At 42.2% G+C, this 13970-nt stretch overlaps 1 protein-coding gene and 1 long non-coding RNA gene across 2 annotated transcripts in view; one reads left to right on the top strand and one right to left on the bottom strand.

The window, feature by feature from the left end:
- Positions 1 to 6157, top strand: part of LOC147330157 (uncharacterized) — a 13506-nt gene extending 7349 nt beyond the window's left edge. Inside the window, exons 3-4 of the long non-coding RNA XR_015129070.1 lie at positions 5070 to 5230; positions 5343 to 6157. This is a non-coding gene — a long non-coding RNA (uncharacterized LOC147330157). The remainder of the gene's footprint in view (positions 1 to 5069; positions 5231 to 5342) is intronic.
- pcsk1 (proprotein convertase subtilisin/kexin type 1) lies at positions 265 to 13970 on the bottom strand. The gene is made up of 14 exons (XM_086291754.1): positions 13546 to 13970; positions 12461 to 12565; positions 12252 to 12374; positions 9261 to 9407; positions 8101 to 8177; positions 7227 to 7315; positions 6163 to 6335; positions 5524 to 5736; positions 5332 to 5432; positions 5009 to 5242; positions 3688 to 3845; positions 3469 to 3602; positions 3155 to 3316; positions 265 to 2373 (listed from the first exon to the last, which is right to left on the bottom strand). Exons 1-14 carry the CDS (start codon positions 13726 to 13728, stop codon positions 1963 to 1965), a joined length of 2310 nt encoding a protein of 769 aa, XP_086147880.1. The 5' UTR covers positions 13729 to 13970; the 3' UTR covers positions 265 to 1962.

The following is a 13970-nucleotide window of genomic DNA, read 5'->3' as shown; positions in this document are numbered from 1 at the left end:
GTAATTTCAGTGCGAGGTGTCAATGCAGGGCTTTGGTCCCTACACTGAGATATGTAGGGACCAAAGCCCCACATGATGGATGTGCAGCCAACAAGTCTGCAGCAACTGTGTGATGCTCTCATGTCAATATGGACTAAAAATCTGTGAGGAATCTTTGCAGCACCTTGTTGAATTACAGCAGTGCAGAAAGAAAAAGGGAGATCCAACTCAGTATTAGCAAGGTGGCCCTAACCTATTGCCAGAGACTCAAACACACACAAGAAGTCACTTTGCAGTTTATTAAGATAAATAATAATAATTTTTTGTACACCCATACAGATATCACAACATAACATTGGTTTGTGTAAACAACTCTGGCCTGAAGTCTCAGCCAGAAACTAAAACATAAAGGAAACAGCATGGACTACACTAAAGAATGGCTAAATTACAGGGTGCATGTAAAGCGTTTTTCCAAACATTGTTGTTTTCCTGTCACTGTGCTGGCAGAGCAGTGGGGGCGGGCAGCTCCAAGCTGGAGGGTAGGGACTCTGCATAAGAACTTCATAGCTATTTATGTCATAAACACTTACACTAGCATCTCTAAACCAACCTACATCACATAGAGATGAGTATGCACATGTGTTACAGCATATTTTAAGGCGTTCAACATGAATGTGCTTAAGAGTTGTACTGCAGAGCCCCTACTCTACACAGCTTTTGGTCAGTCAATAGATTGATTAAAATCAAACAACACCAGAGAAGTGGTTTATTTGCAAATAATAATGCAAAAAAAAAAAAAAAAAAAATTGTGTCCAGGATTCACAGAACTGTTTATAGATGGCATATTACAAATTCTGATTAAAGAGCTTTTTGCACAGGAGCTTCTTTGTAAGAGCAGGATTTTTGGCAGTGCTCATTTGCAGTGATTATAACTACACTGACTTTACTGAACTGTGTCACGAGAAAATAAATAGTTTGAGACTCTATATATTGTTTCATAACCTATAAGGTATCCATAGAAAAATATTTAATTTAATGCAGCATTATACTCATACAAAATTAAACAAATTGCACAAGAAGATTAATCTGTAATTCGCTCCAACTGAAAAGATTTCCAGTGCTCTTTCAGTCATTTGTTGCTATCATAATCTTTTCTAGTTTTAATGTTTCGTCTGTATTATCGTGTCATCTGTATCATTTTACACTAAATAATCTGTCACACTAAATATATTTCTCTAAATACTTTGAAAAGTCCTCTGTTGAGGTTCGCTGACACCCTGAGAATAAATCTTTAGTCAACACTTTTAAACCTTTTCAAATGACTAATCGAATTCAAATTTAATTTCACTCTTAAATTCATGTTGATTTGAATTAGGATCAATTTGTCCCCTACAGCAAATAAATTTGTAGTGAGAAACATATTGACATAAACTTTGGACAATGCCAAAAAAAAGTCTGTAGAAATGGGATTTTTGAATCAGAATGTCAAGAGTTTTGATGTAATTACAAATCCATATTACAATCCATGTCTCTGAATAATATATAGATAATATATAGCTACTATTACAAAACTTAGATTCTAAAGGTGGCATGCTTCAGCAGGCAGTAAAGAGATGAGAGAAAAGGCCACCGTCAACCCCATCACCACCACCAACTCCACTTTTCGTCTGGTGTAAATGATTTTTTTTACTTTCACTACATGGAGATAAAGCAGATGCTTTGAATCACATTTGGACATTATGCACTGAATGAAGGAATTTAAATATCTGTTTACAAAAGGTGATTGGCAAGTGAAGGTTAATAGGTCAGATATGCAGCATTTTGGGGGGAACAACAGAACAGGAAGAGTTCTCTCTTTTTCTGTATCTTTTTTCCTCCTCCTCTCCCAGTGCCTGGTCTCAGCCTTCTTCGTTTCACCTTGTTCCACAGCTCCCAAACCAACAGTCTCTTCCACTTAGATCTCCTCACTGCTCTGTTAGACTTTCACTTGCGGGCATCGTCGAGCATCTCAAACAGGGCCTGGAGCAGACGGTCATCTCTGTGCCTGTACGGCTTGGTGCTGTAGAAGCCGTCACTGTAGTCACTGTAGACACTGTCCTCAGGGCTCCGGTACTTGTTGATCATGTCCAGAGCCTGGTACAGCTTCTGAGGCGGGAGTCTCGTAGCAGGGGGAGAGAAGCTCTGGCCCAGCTGCTGCTGCTTCCTCCAGGCCTTGGCAATGGGCTCAGACTGCTGCAGCGCTGGGGTCTGCCGGTTGAAGGCCGTCTGCAGGAGACGCAGCAGAGCAAGGGAGGGGGAGAAGGGTGAATTTGAGGGTTTTTTGATCTCCTTCTCTGAGTTATTAGGAGAGGCTTGGGCATTCTCAGTCTTCTGAGGTTGGGCCTGTGTTGGTTCCTGTAACAGCAGACACAAAGAGAGAAAGGAGGCTAGCCATTAGTTTGGCACACTCACAGTGATACCAGAATAATCCAATGAGGAGGTCTAAAGTTTGGTTTTGATTCTTGTGGGTCGTAAAATATGTTTAAAAATCGTTTCTATGGACAAGATCCCTGTATCACTGCTTTGCAGATGTAGACAGGCTAGCTGAAATAAAACAACATCTGTTATCAGATCTAAACAAGGTTCCTGTCATCTCCTTATCGTTTAACCCTCTGAGGTCTAAGTTATCAAATGTGCTAACCCTAATCTAATGCTGCCCCGCGCTGCTGGGAGAGCAGCACCAACAATTGCTCTCAAACTTAGTCTAATGCTCAATTCCCACACATCTTTTGAGATTATCTGAAATGTAACACTGACTGGGATTCAGAACATTTCTTGTTTTTGCATGGATTCTTTTACATAGTTAACAGGATCATTACTACATCATCAAACATCTGAAAAGCTTCTGTGTTTGTTACACTAAGATTTGTCGACCAAATAGACAACATAAGCACGGTTATCGTGTTGGCTTTGAACCGATTCTGTGGTGTAGGATTTATATGCATCAAGCTGCCAATCACTATTAGAATTAAAAACTGGTACATAGTTTAAACTTCGCGCTTTCGACTCAAGTTGATCTTAAATGGATGCTTTGATCTGTTCCTTTGTGCACTTATTACTGTCTGTCAATCGTCTAGCATCCAAACCTTCGTAGGGATTCACCTGCAGTTTTAATTTATGTTGGACTTGCACTCACCTCCATCATGTCATCCATATGTTCTACACCACGGCGGTCGTTCTGCACGGCATTGTAAGGAATGTACACTCGAGGTTTCTTCATGTGCTCCGGTTTTTCTGATGTTCCATGAAGGATCAGCTTCCAGTTCAAAATCCGACCCTTGTTCTCCATGCGGCCGGACTGGGTAAGGTTTGAAAAATATATATAATATATAAAAAAGACTTAATTTTACTTATAGTAGAGAGTGGAATTTGTATTGGGAATACATGTAGAAAGAAGATTTTCATCACAACATATATAAGTATATATATATATATACATTCTTAACTCACAGTATCTGTGATTTTTAGGGTCCATGTACCAGCAGGGTCCTCCCCCCATGTGTGGACGGACATGAAGTCCCAGTTTCTGAAGCCGTTAGAGGATGTGTCCCTCTCTCTCTCTGCCAGCAGCACTGTACTGGTCCCTGAGGGAAAAGCCAAAAGGGATTATTTGAGAGCTTTGTCATTTCGCTCGCGTGTGTTATTTGTGTTTGTGTGCGTGTCTCTAACCAGCTGGAGAGGTGAGTGTGATGTGTAGGTCCCCCCTCCTGGTATATTCAATGCTCGCCTCCACCTGCACATGCTCCAGTGAGCGGACCGCGTTCTCTTGGCCTGCACAGGCTTTAGTTGGAATCTCTATAGTGATCTCCCCCGTTGCTTTTAGCTCCCTGCGGGATGCATTAAAATAGCAGTGAAACAGCAGGCAGCAAACAGCTCCTCATGACGACAAAAATTGATCATACGTGACATTTTCTCATTTTTGCAGGTAACTCAGCTAAAACAAGCAAAACGACAACAACAACAACAACAACAACAAAATCCTGCACTACTTTAGTTGCACAGCTTGCATATCAGTTTATAGTTAGTTCAGACACATATATATATGCACATATAAAATGCATATGAGGCATTTGAAACCTCTGCTCGTTTATTTGCATAAAAAAAATAAAAAATCTAATCCCCATCTCTCCCAGACATGAATGAAAGGATTTCCGTGTTCAAGCTGGCATAAAGCTGGAGGGGGGGTTGTAGCCCACTAAGCATTGACGGAAATGTAAAGCCAAATCCCCGGGATTAAACATGGATGTTGGACGGTAATGGGGAAACTGGGTGCTATTGAGTCCTATAATCCAAAGCAAATTGCAGAACAGACACTTTCAGGAAGACACAGCTCAGCTGACCTCGGCTGCCTGTCAGTCTTTCCAATATGCTCTTAAAAGTTTCAATGACGGATCAATTTTCTTCGATTTCTTGTTAATATAAAGATGACATCTAGTGAGATAGAGGGAAAGGAAGGTGTTTTTTTTTTTTTACTTTCTCCATGGCTGGTAGCTTATGTATTTGAATACTTAATGCCAATGCTCAACAAACAGGTAAACGTAAAGGTAAAGGCTGGCATAAAATTTAAATGACTGTGGCTTTCGTGCGTTTTCATTGCAAAGAAATCTCCTGCGCTCAGGCTTAAGACTTAATATTCTCATGACTCGAATCAACAAGTAACAGATGTGTCTTTAATAACACAGATGGGTTTGTCTGTTTGCTCTGCTGGAATCAACATGTCAGGACAAAAGGGAACAAGCTTTCTCTCTGTATATCTAAAATTAGATACTGAAAATGATTGTTGGATTGTGTGGTGGACTTAATCACGATCATGTCCGGGATATATTAGTTACAATGTGCATGTGTCATACAGCTAGTATCATCATGCATCATTTGATCAAAAAATCTTGTCCTTTTGTTGCCATTAATAATTAAAAAAAATAAATTACAACATGAAATAAAACTAACACCATGCAGACAAATGGAGCAGCAGCTGTAAAATTTTACACACCTTGGCTGAAAAGAATCATCTCTGACTATACATTGCTTCTTCTCTGGCACATGCTTCCAAGTGGCCGGGTCAGCTAGGTCCACCAAGGCTTTGGCGTTGAGAAGGCCAAACCCAAAGCGGCTGTTGACCATCAGCCCTGCTCCGTTCCTCTTCCAGCCGGGGTTATTGGCCAAAGGATCAAACTCTGATGTCCAGACCACGATGTGCTGCAGGTCTCTCCAGGTAAGGTCAGGACTGAGTAGTGAGATCAGTCAGCATTTAATAATACTTAAACTGTCAATGGCATGAATATATTTTAAATGAGTTCAAATTTTAGATCATACTTTTGTTCCAGTGCCAGGGCAAATATTCCAGCAGCCAGCGGGGCAGAAGCTGAAGTTCCAGTGTGAGTCTGAGTGCACTCATTATGGAGATCGGCACTGGTCTGAAAACCAAGCAGGCAACAAATGACGTTAAAACGAAAATCATGCCACAATCTAACCTTACATGTGACACAAACAGACATGGTTACATACGATCCTCTGGTCAGTGTAGTCTCCACTGCTGTACGCCGTAGCCAGAGTGGAGGAGCACTTCTCAGCGTACCACGGGGACAGGCCCTGCTGGGAGGCACTGCTGATTGAGATAGTGTAGATGCTGTCTGTGTAGCCGTCACAGTCACAGTTATCACCCTGGCGGCCGCCGTTCCCCGATGCCCAAACAAAGATAGAGCCTTTTCCACCACGGCCCTACAGAAGGCATGAAAGACAAAAGCAAGCACAGCTTGGGTTTGTGCTATCAGATATTGCCCTGTAGCTTATACTCCTAATAAGACACTGTACAAACACTGTAATGCTGTCATATAGGATTACACACTAATATATAAATGTTGGCATTTAATGAATTATTTAGAGGTGTAGGGTGTAATAAATTTCATGTGAAAAGTTTTTGTCTTATTTTGACAAAAGCAGTCTGAGAGTAAATCAGTGCTGTCCGCTGCCAATCTTTGCTAATAAACTGGAAGTCATGGCACTTTGTCATTAGCAGTTTTATTCTCAGGAACGAATTATGTTGTCCATATTGATTTTTTCCAATCACACTTCCTTTCTGCTGCACATAGCAGCTCCTATTAGGAATGCCAAATGTGTTTCAAAGCTCCCAGTTGGATCATATACCTTCTGAATGCCATATTCAAAAGCTTTCTGCGCCAGACGACCAGGGCCCTCCACTGTCTTGCCGTCATCATTTGGTCCCCAGCTGGCACTGTAAATGTCCACGTGTTCCGGATTGAACCCAATAGAGCTCGCCTCGATGGCATCGGTCACAATCCCGTCCAGCATACGAATCCCTGAGCAGAGTGAGACGGGAAGGTCAGAGCGGTGTCCAGACTCTTGGGCTTACTGTCAGTTACTGACTATTCATTATGGTTTAATTAAAACAAAGAAAGAAAAGTCAAAGACTTTAATTAATTTGCTATGAATAAAACTCTTCTCTTTAGATTTTAAAGATGATGTTGCTGCTGCCCATTCATATTTTTTGAGCCATAATATGCAGATCATTGTTTCAGTGGATTGGAGCTGAGTAATTTTGTAGATTGACATTATGTAACCATCTGGTATCAAAATCAGGCCTCCATCAGGAAGTCTTTCCTCCACACATGCTTAAAATAAAACCAAAACAACAAAAATCCCAGGATAGCAGCCAGAGTACTGAAAAAAACCCCGGCCATTTCTGCTCTTTTGCATCCTGACTAAGAACATTAAGAAGAACATTAAAAGAGGACGGGATTGCTTCACAGTGGTACATGTGTTCCAACTTTGTTGAGATTCTTAACGTGGTATATTTTTAACATTTGGGTTAATATCTGTTTTACACACAAAGACAAAGATGCTGTAAGAGGTGGCTTATAATAAATATATGAATAATTAAACTTGGGTCAAAATGTTTTTGTCATTGGACAAAAATCCTCAATCATCTCTCAGCAGAGTGTCAACATCAGGAAATCTAAAGAAAAAAAAAGCCCAAATGGGATTTTAAAAGGGAAGAGTGATGTTTTAATCCTGAATAGAGAACAAATATCATCATTTACTCTTGGCACTCATGAGCCTTGTCCCCTCTCTTAGAGGAGAGATCTACAACAGTCTAGCTATAAATCTATAAATCTATAAATTTCCCCTCCCTCCTTCCCCTAAATATCTGTCTACTGTGGATCTAAAAAAAGGGAAACTAAACCTCTTACCTCCAACTTTAGAGTTGTAGGCCACTCCAACCCCACATTTATTGTTGTCTGCCCGCATTGCAATCTCCCCAGCACACCTAGTGCCATGCCTGAGAAGAAAAACACAATTAATTAATTAACAACACTCATTACCCACTACCTTGTTTAGTTACATAACTTATCTCATTGAATTTCATATTTAGAGCAGAGGCTAAAACAGAGGTGTTTTTGTTTGACTGGCTCCAATTCATCCAGGAGGCTTTGAACTGGAGTGGAGTATTCTGATAACAAAGGAGCTCGGGGTTGCTGGCAGAGGATAAAGTGTGTGGATGTGCATGCGTGTGCGGCAGCTGGCAGAGGGAGGATTGTTAACCTAAACAGGAGTAAAGTGAGTCCAACGTGAGCGCTGTTTTTCAATTTTCTTGCCGTTATCTGAAGCTACTGCAGAAACACTCTGTTTATGGAAAGGATTTACACTGCTAAACTACGTATGACGACCCCTGCCCCTTGTTTTCAGTCTTTTCTCATGTGTTTCAAGTCTTTGCTACACCTGGACCTTGTGTTTCCAGACTATAAATCTGGCACTCTCTCAACTCCCGCTTGTGCGCTGCACTTGTTTTTCTTTCATTTTTGGTTATTTACTAAATTTACAACACTTGCAATATCTTTTCATACATGCACACCCTACCCCACTGATCCTGTTGATTTACACACCTCATTAGCTTGTATTTCAGTTGTTGTAACTGATAATGTTTAAATTGGCAAACGGTGTGTCCATCTTTTTGTCCCGGCTCTACAAGCCAGGTTGTGACAGGAGGAAGAGTTAGTCCTATTTTGTTAAAAAAACAAAGGAAAGACAGATGAAGCAGTGAGAATACCAGTGCCATTAACTTACTTGTTTTCATTAGTGGAGTCATATCTGGGGAAAGGGTCGGGATCATTGTCATTGAAATCATAGCTGGCTGCTGGATCCTGGAAAAAGTGACAAGGGAACACAACAGTCAGGGGGCGTTTCTGAAAAGATGGGATGAGGTCGGTTCACGCCAGTGACGACACACGCTTCAAACACAGATTCGCCATGGCCTACCTCCTGTCATGGTAACACATATGATTGCGTTCAGAGAAAAGAGGTGTTGTGGTCAAACAGTGAAACCACACATACTGAATTATTGCTCTTGGCAGGAGGTTGCGGCATGAATTTACAAACTGCCCTTTTTATTTATAGCAAGATATATCTGCTCTCCATTTTTCTCATTCCTGTCATTCTCCTGCATTACAAGCGCAGTCAATCATAGAAATGATCCTCTAGCTGAAAGGGAAGTCAAACAGAGCTGTTTTAGCTTCTTTTCAGTTTCTGGTTCTCAGCAGCAGCTTTAACATCAACTTAATGGCCGTGACTGTCATCTTTAAATGGACTGCCATTAAGTAAATGAAAATGCATGCCACTCATATCCCCTGATCGCTGAGGATGAGTGTCTCACTTGATTGGCCCTAGTTGATTAACCAGTGTTAACTTGATTACAGTGGGAGTCTTTTCCATCAGGCCTGTGGATGACCCCTGTCACACATCATTTCTCTTCTTCTCTTGCTCAATCCCTGTCTCTTCCGCCTTCATTCTCTTGCTTTCTGCTCGCTTCTGACAGCAACGGCACTGTTTGAAACCAAACCACAGATGGAGCCTTTAGAGTTTTTCTCAACAAGAGAAACTATGCCAAACTGAAACGTCTCTTTGAGCTTCTTTTCAGTCGCCCTCAGTCTCATCGGCTCATAATTACGAGACAGTCAAAACATTCACGGAGGAACAACAAATGTTTTCAAATTTTGCATCCTTGTTCGCTAGGAGTGCAGTCATTCGCAGTGAAATCATCATTACAGTTAAACGCCCATTTCGGGTCTAGAAATGAAAGCTCATAAAGCTCCTCTGAGGTAGGCATTATCATATAGATGATTTAATACTGCCTTTATGAGTCGTCTTGCAAGGTGTCACCAGCAGCATTGCTATGGAAACGACAGACCCAGACTACGGAGGCTGTCTCCATGGAAACGGTGTCTTACGTAGTTGGAGTAGATGTCTGTGTGGTTCCACTCCAGCCCGTCATCGAGAACGGTGATGACCACTCCTTTCCCCGTGATGCCTTTCTGCCACACGGGGATCACGTGCAGGTCGAGTTTCGGCAGCGAGGAGGACGTCCGCGTGTCTTGCTGGAAGAGAGGCACGACATCACAAAATGACACACGAGTAATTTCAAGTTAGATTACGTGGGAAATATCTACGACCACTTCATTTAGTCAGGCTGTTAAAGCATTATCATGCAACGGTCAGTCAAAGTTCTCCAGTCTCCTGGTTCTTCCACTGACCTTTACCGAAATTCATTACCGAATTGGAGGCATTTCCTTTGTCACTTCACTTTCACTGCTGGGCCACTTGAAAACAGATTGCTATGGGAAGGTCATATAATTCAGGCTTTTGTGTTTTCAAAAACATCAAATCGGCTGATTAGCCTAACCCTCAAAGTGCCTAACAATATCTGGAGATGAAGTGTGTGTCAGCCCACAGTTTTTCTGGTTTTCCTGCCTCGACACACATTCAATCCCCCTGTCGGCATATTTAGAAATCCATCTCTGCGGCTGTATAACATTACACAGTGTGGAGTGCATCAAGCCTGTTTTAAATGGAAAATCAGCAGGGGGTGGATGGAGAGGGAGCAGGGCTGAAGCCTGTTTGCTTTGGGAAGAGCATGATTCAGAGCTGGAGACAGTTAAACCTAAAAAAAGAACTCTGCTCTTTTGCTCTTTGTGCATTATGCACAGACACTGCAGAACGCTTCCCCAAGATGTGACTCATCCCTGTGATATATTCCCTTTTCCCCCCCCTCCCTCCCCGACTTCCACCTCAGTTCCCTGTTTTCACCCCATCCTCTCAGTTGCAGCTGACAATGAATAGAACTCAAATCTCAGAGAAAATACACAACAACTGTCACACTTTTACATAACATTTGTTCACCAGCAGTTTGTCAGAACGGCTTGTACGCCCAAGACAGCACATAGTTACACATCGCCTGTCTCAGTGTGACCAAATGACTCACTTGTTGATGCTGACAGCAGCTGAGGGGGTCTTTCAGTAACCTGCAATGCATTGATTTTAATGGTAAACACAGCAGCAGCTTTCTCAAGTCTCTCCACGCTCACTGCACATATAACAAATGAGTGGCGACTTAAAACCACAGAACAAAGATCCCTCGATGCACAATTAAGGTGGACTGACACATGTACAGCCATGGATACACACTCACACACACACACACACCCGCGCAAACAGGGGGGATTTCAGGCTACAAGTATGAGTCACTCTCTGATTAAATTCAGGCAGTCACCCACTCACGATAGATAACGACACTCATCCCAGCTCTCCTCCCCTGCCATTATGCTGGCCTCTGCCCCCGTCACACAGCTCCACCTCAAATCCAGCATCAGTGATCATCGAGTCTTGTAACCTGTCGCACCTCTTTGCTTTACTCACACACTGCAACCTTCTATTACCATTCAGCACTCTTTTTTTCTTTGCTTATTATCTACTTATTATGTGTGTGTGTGTGTGTGTGTGTCTGTGTGTGCATACACTAGAGCTAAAAAAACCCAAACATATTATACTATAGTGGCTGAGACCATCGCTTTGTCTACCTCTGCTTTTGTCCGTGCTGAGTGGAGGAAGTGAATAAATCATGATGCTTGAGGAGGAATATCTTGTGGGCCGTGCAGCAGCACAGACACAGGCTGATGTGGAAATACACTAAGCGGCACTTTAAGGCCAATTCCATTAGTGTCATCATCCCTCATCGGCAAAAATGATTCATCTCAATTTGTTTTCTTATTCTGCACAAGCGTGTGACTCATGTTCAGTTAGTGCAGGTGCAAAAAAGTCGGGGCTAAGCGTAATGCACATCCCTTGCTCTCTATTTCTTTCACCTTAAACTCACACACCAGCACATATGCCGCACACAGTTATGTAGCCATTTTGACGTAGGTAAGGCAGGTGTTGCAGATCGCTTTAAAGAAGCGTTAGGGTCAGTTAATTATTATGATCAGCGACATTTGTGTTCACCTACTTTGCTGATAAAAGGACCGCTCTGAAAAAAAAAAGGGTTATTATTTTTCCTTTTGGGTAAGAGAAAAAGCAGTGACTCAATTGATCAGCTAAAATTAATTCAATTAATCAGAATTTGAATGATTTTTGTAAAAAAAAGCCAGACATCTCTTTTTAAAAAAGAGGCAAGAAAAAAGCTGTGTTTTGCCCTGAAAAGCTTACAAAAACCCAAGCAGCTGCAATAGTAGGCACTTTGCATTCAACCATGCTAAAAGTCCTGAACTTATGGATCAAACTCTATGAAGATGTTGGGGTCAGTTTGTGCTCAGGGTTTAAATGAATATGGTAGTAATGGATCTGGAAAGGGATATGATGCTGTGACATGCTACTGTTGTATGCTACTACTTGGCCTCACAGGGCTAAAACATCCAATTGAGGGTAAATTGAGACCTAATGTTCTACTCTACACCATCCCGCTGGATTATAGTCTCTCCATCCCTCTCATCTCCACGAGGGACTGGATAACCAATTAAGCAAATGGCTCTTTTGGCAAGAACTGCTTGATACCATGCTATTGTTTCACTGTTGTCATGTTTTTCCTCTACTCTTTGGGCAGAGGTTATGGGAACAAATGGAAGCGTTTGCTGTTCATTTTGTAGACCGGAGAGTGCAAATTTTGCATATATATTTATGCATTAATCCCCCTCTCGAAGCACAAGGGCTCTGTGGGGACAGAGCAGAAACTGTAGGGAGCTGTCCAGCACTCACAGGGCTTTGGGATATATGTCTCATGGGTAGACAGACTGGGTGCATGCAAACAGAAGGCCAAACCAAGCCCAAAGTACACAACACAATGTGAGTTGAAGTGTGGTTGCCGACTTAGATCTGGCGTTTAAAGAGTTCTAGTGAGTACAAAATGTTTTAATGTTTTATACTTTGAGACTTAATTCAGTGTAACTCACCAGGTACCACTGCTGGTTCCACATGGGATCATCAAAAAGCTTGTCCACCGGGCAGTCCCTGCACTCCCTGAGGGATGCTCGTTTGCTGCGCCGTTTCTCATACTGCTGTTCAGCCCACAACACCTACACATACACAGATAGATGAAGGCATTGGATTTTGTTTTTTTCAGTCTTTAAAGGTTAGACTAGGAGAGAGACAATCCACTCACCCTATCATCCTCGGACAGCTGCCTGGTGATGTGGCTGGCGCTGCGTTTCATTCTGCGAGGATGGCTGCGGTGCTTGAACAAAAAATGGTCTTCCAGGGCCCCGATCTGCCGAGGAGAAGACAAGATGTGCGATAGGAGTGATATTTTATTCATTTATTTCATTTTACAGCATGTGACCAACTGCATCATTAGAAATCAGCCTATTTACACTTTTTGTTTCTAATATTTACAGCTGGAAGCAAATAAAATGCAGTGCCTACAGAAAAGGGGCCTACAGCTATGAAAGCTCACATTTGGATACATTACATTGATCTTTAAGGTTGTTAAAGCTTTTATTGATTACTGTTCGTAGTCTGTTCCACAGCTGAACCAATCACATGTCATTTCCAATGAGGATGAATGCAATTATTTCAAACTTCTTTGGAAACGTGTAGACTAACATACTGAATTCACGTAGGAGAAACTGCACAAATGAACACTGCTTATAACATTTACACACGGAAGATCAGTTAATCATTGACCGCTGCTTTTCAAAGTCAGGGGATCACTAAGAATTAATGAATTGAGTTTCTAATTGAGACTCAGTGTAATATGTTTGCATAGGTCTGCATTAGTCAGTCTCCAGTAACAGGAAAAGCAGTGATGCACACAGCAGGGATATTAAAACCCTGACTCCCAGGTATGGGTTACCAGAAGGATGTAAACAGTGAGTCATAGCTTGATTAAATAATTTTCCTCTAATGAAAAATGCAGTGTGTGCTTTAGGGCTATCGTTAAACCAATAAGCTTCAACTTTAATGGCTTTACCAAGAAAAACCAGAGTAACTGGCAGAGCTATATCCTGCTGGTCTGTTGTTTGAGCACAGCCCACAGCCTGTACTGTCGGCACCACGTTTAATTACCTTTTCACTCACTGCTTTCAGATTTCTAACTGTTAAATGAGCTGTTTGTTACATGAAAACGAGCCTGCAACAATTCTGTACTGGTTCCAGTTTGCCTTCATTTCTTGCCAAATACGGAAACTGCCAATACACAGTTAATTTTAGACTCGTTCACGCATATTGCCGCTGGGCGTTGGTGCCTACCTGTCGGACCAGTTCGTAGTCCAGCTCTCTGGCGATCGCCTCCGCAGCGGACAGCCCGCCCGGGATCTCCACTGCCCACTCGTTCAGGTACTGTCTGTCCCCGTAAGAAGACTGTCGGGGAAGCGCGGAGCAGAGAACGGCAAAAACACAGCACATCACCACCGGACGACATCTCACTTCCATGTCAGAGGTAATTCAACCAGAGAGGAAAAATATTTACAAAGATGCTTTGATTCCCTCCAAGACAGGATAAGCAGCCAGAATTCTCAGATATGAACGCCGTGCAGTGATAATAAATAAATCTTCTTCTTCTTTTTTAGTTTATTCTTGAAGAAACCGCTGGCTGAGATGGAGGGAGAGTGAAACTGCGCGTTATTGGTCCGCCAAGGAGAGGAAATACTGGTGATGGGGAGGGATGGCTTGTG

This window comes from Aulonocara sp. 'chitande type north' Nkhata Bay, linkage group LG5, assembly GCF_057382095.1.
Source record: "Aulonocara sp. 'chitande type north' Nkhata Bay isolate Kocher_YH1m ecotype deep benthic linkage group LG5, A_spYH_male_GT1.1, whole genome shotgun sequence".
Lineage (NCBI taxonomy): Eukaryota > Metazoa > Chordata > Actinopteri > Cichliformes > Cichlidae > Aulonocara > Aulonocara sp. 'chitande type north' Nkhata Bay.
The sequence above is the reverse complement of the archived record's forward strand: the minus strand, read 5'-3'. Positions and strand labels throughout refer to the sequence as shown.

Coding starts and splice junctions, on each gene's coding strand:
- pcsk1 (XM_086291754.1), bottom strand. CDS start 13,728: ATGGAAGTGAGATGTCGTCCGGTGGTGATGTGCTGTGTTTTTGCCGTT. Junction 5,243..5,331: donor GCCCTGGCACTGGAACAAAA/GTATGATCTAAA, acceptor CTCACTACTCAG/TCCTGACCTTACCTGGAGAG. Junction 3,846..5,008: donor GATGATTCTTTTCAGCCAAG/GTGTGTAAAATT, acceptor TGCATCCCGCAG/GGAGCTAAAAGCAACGGGGG.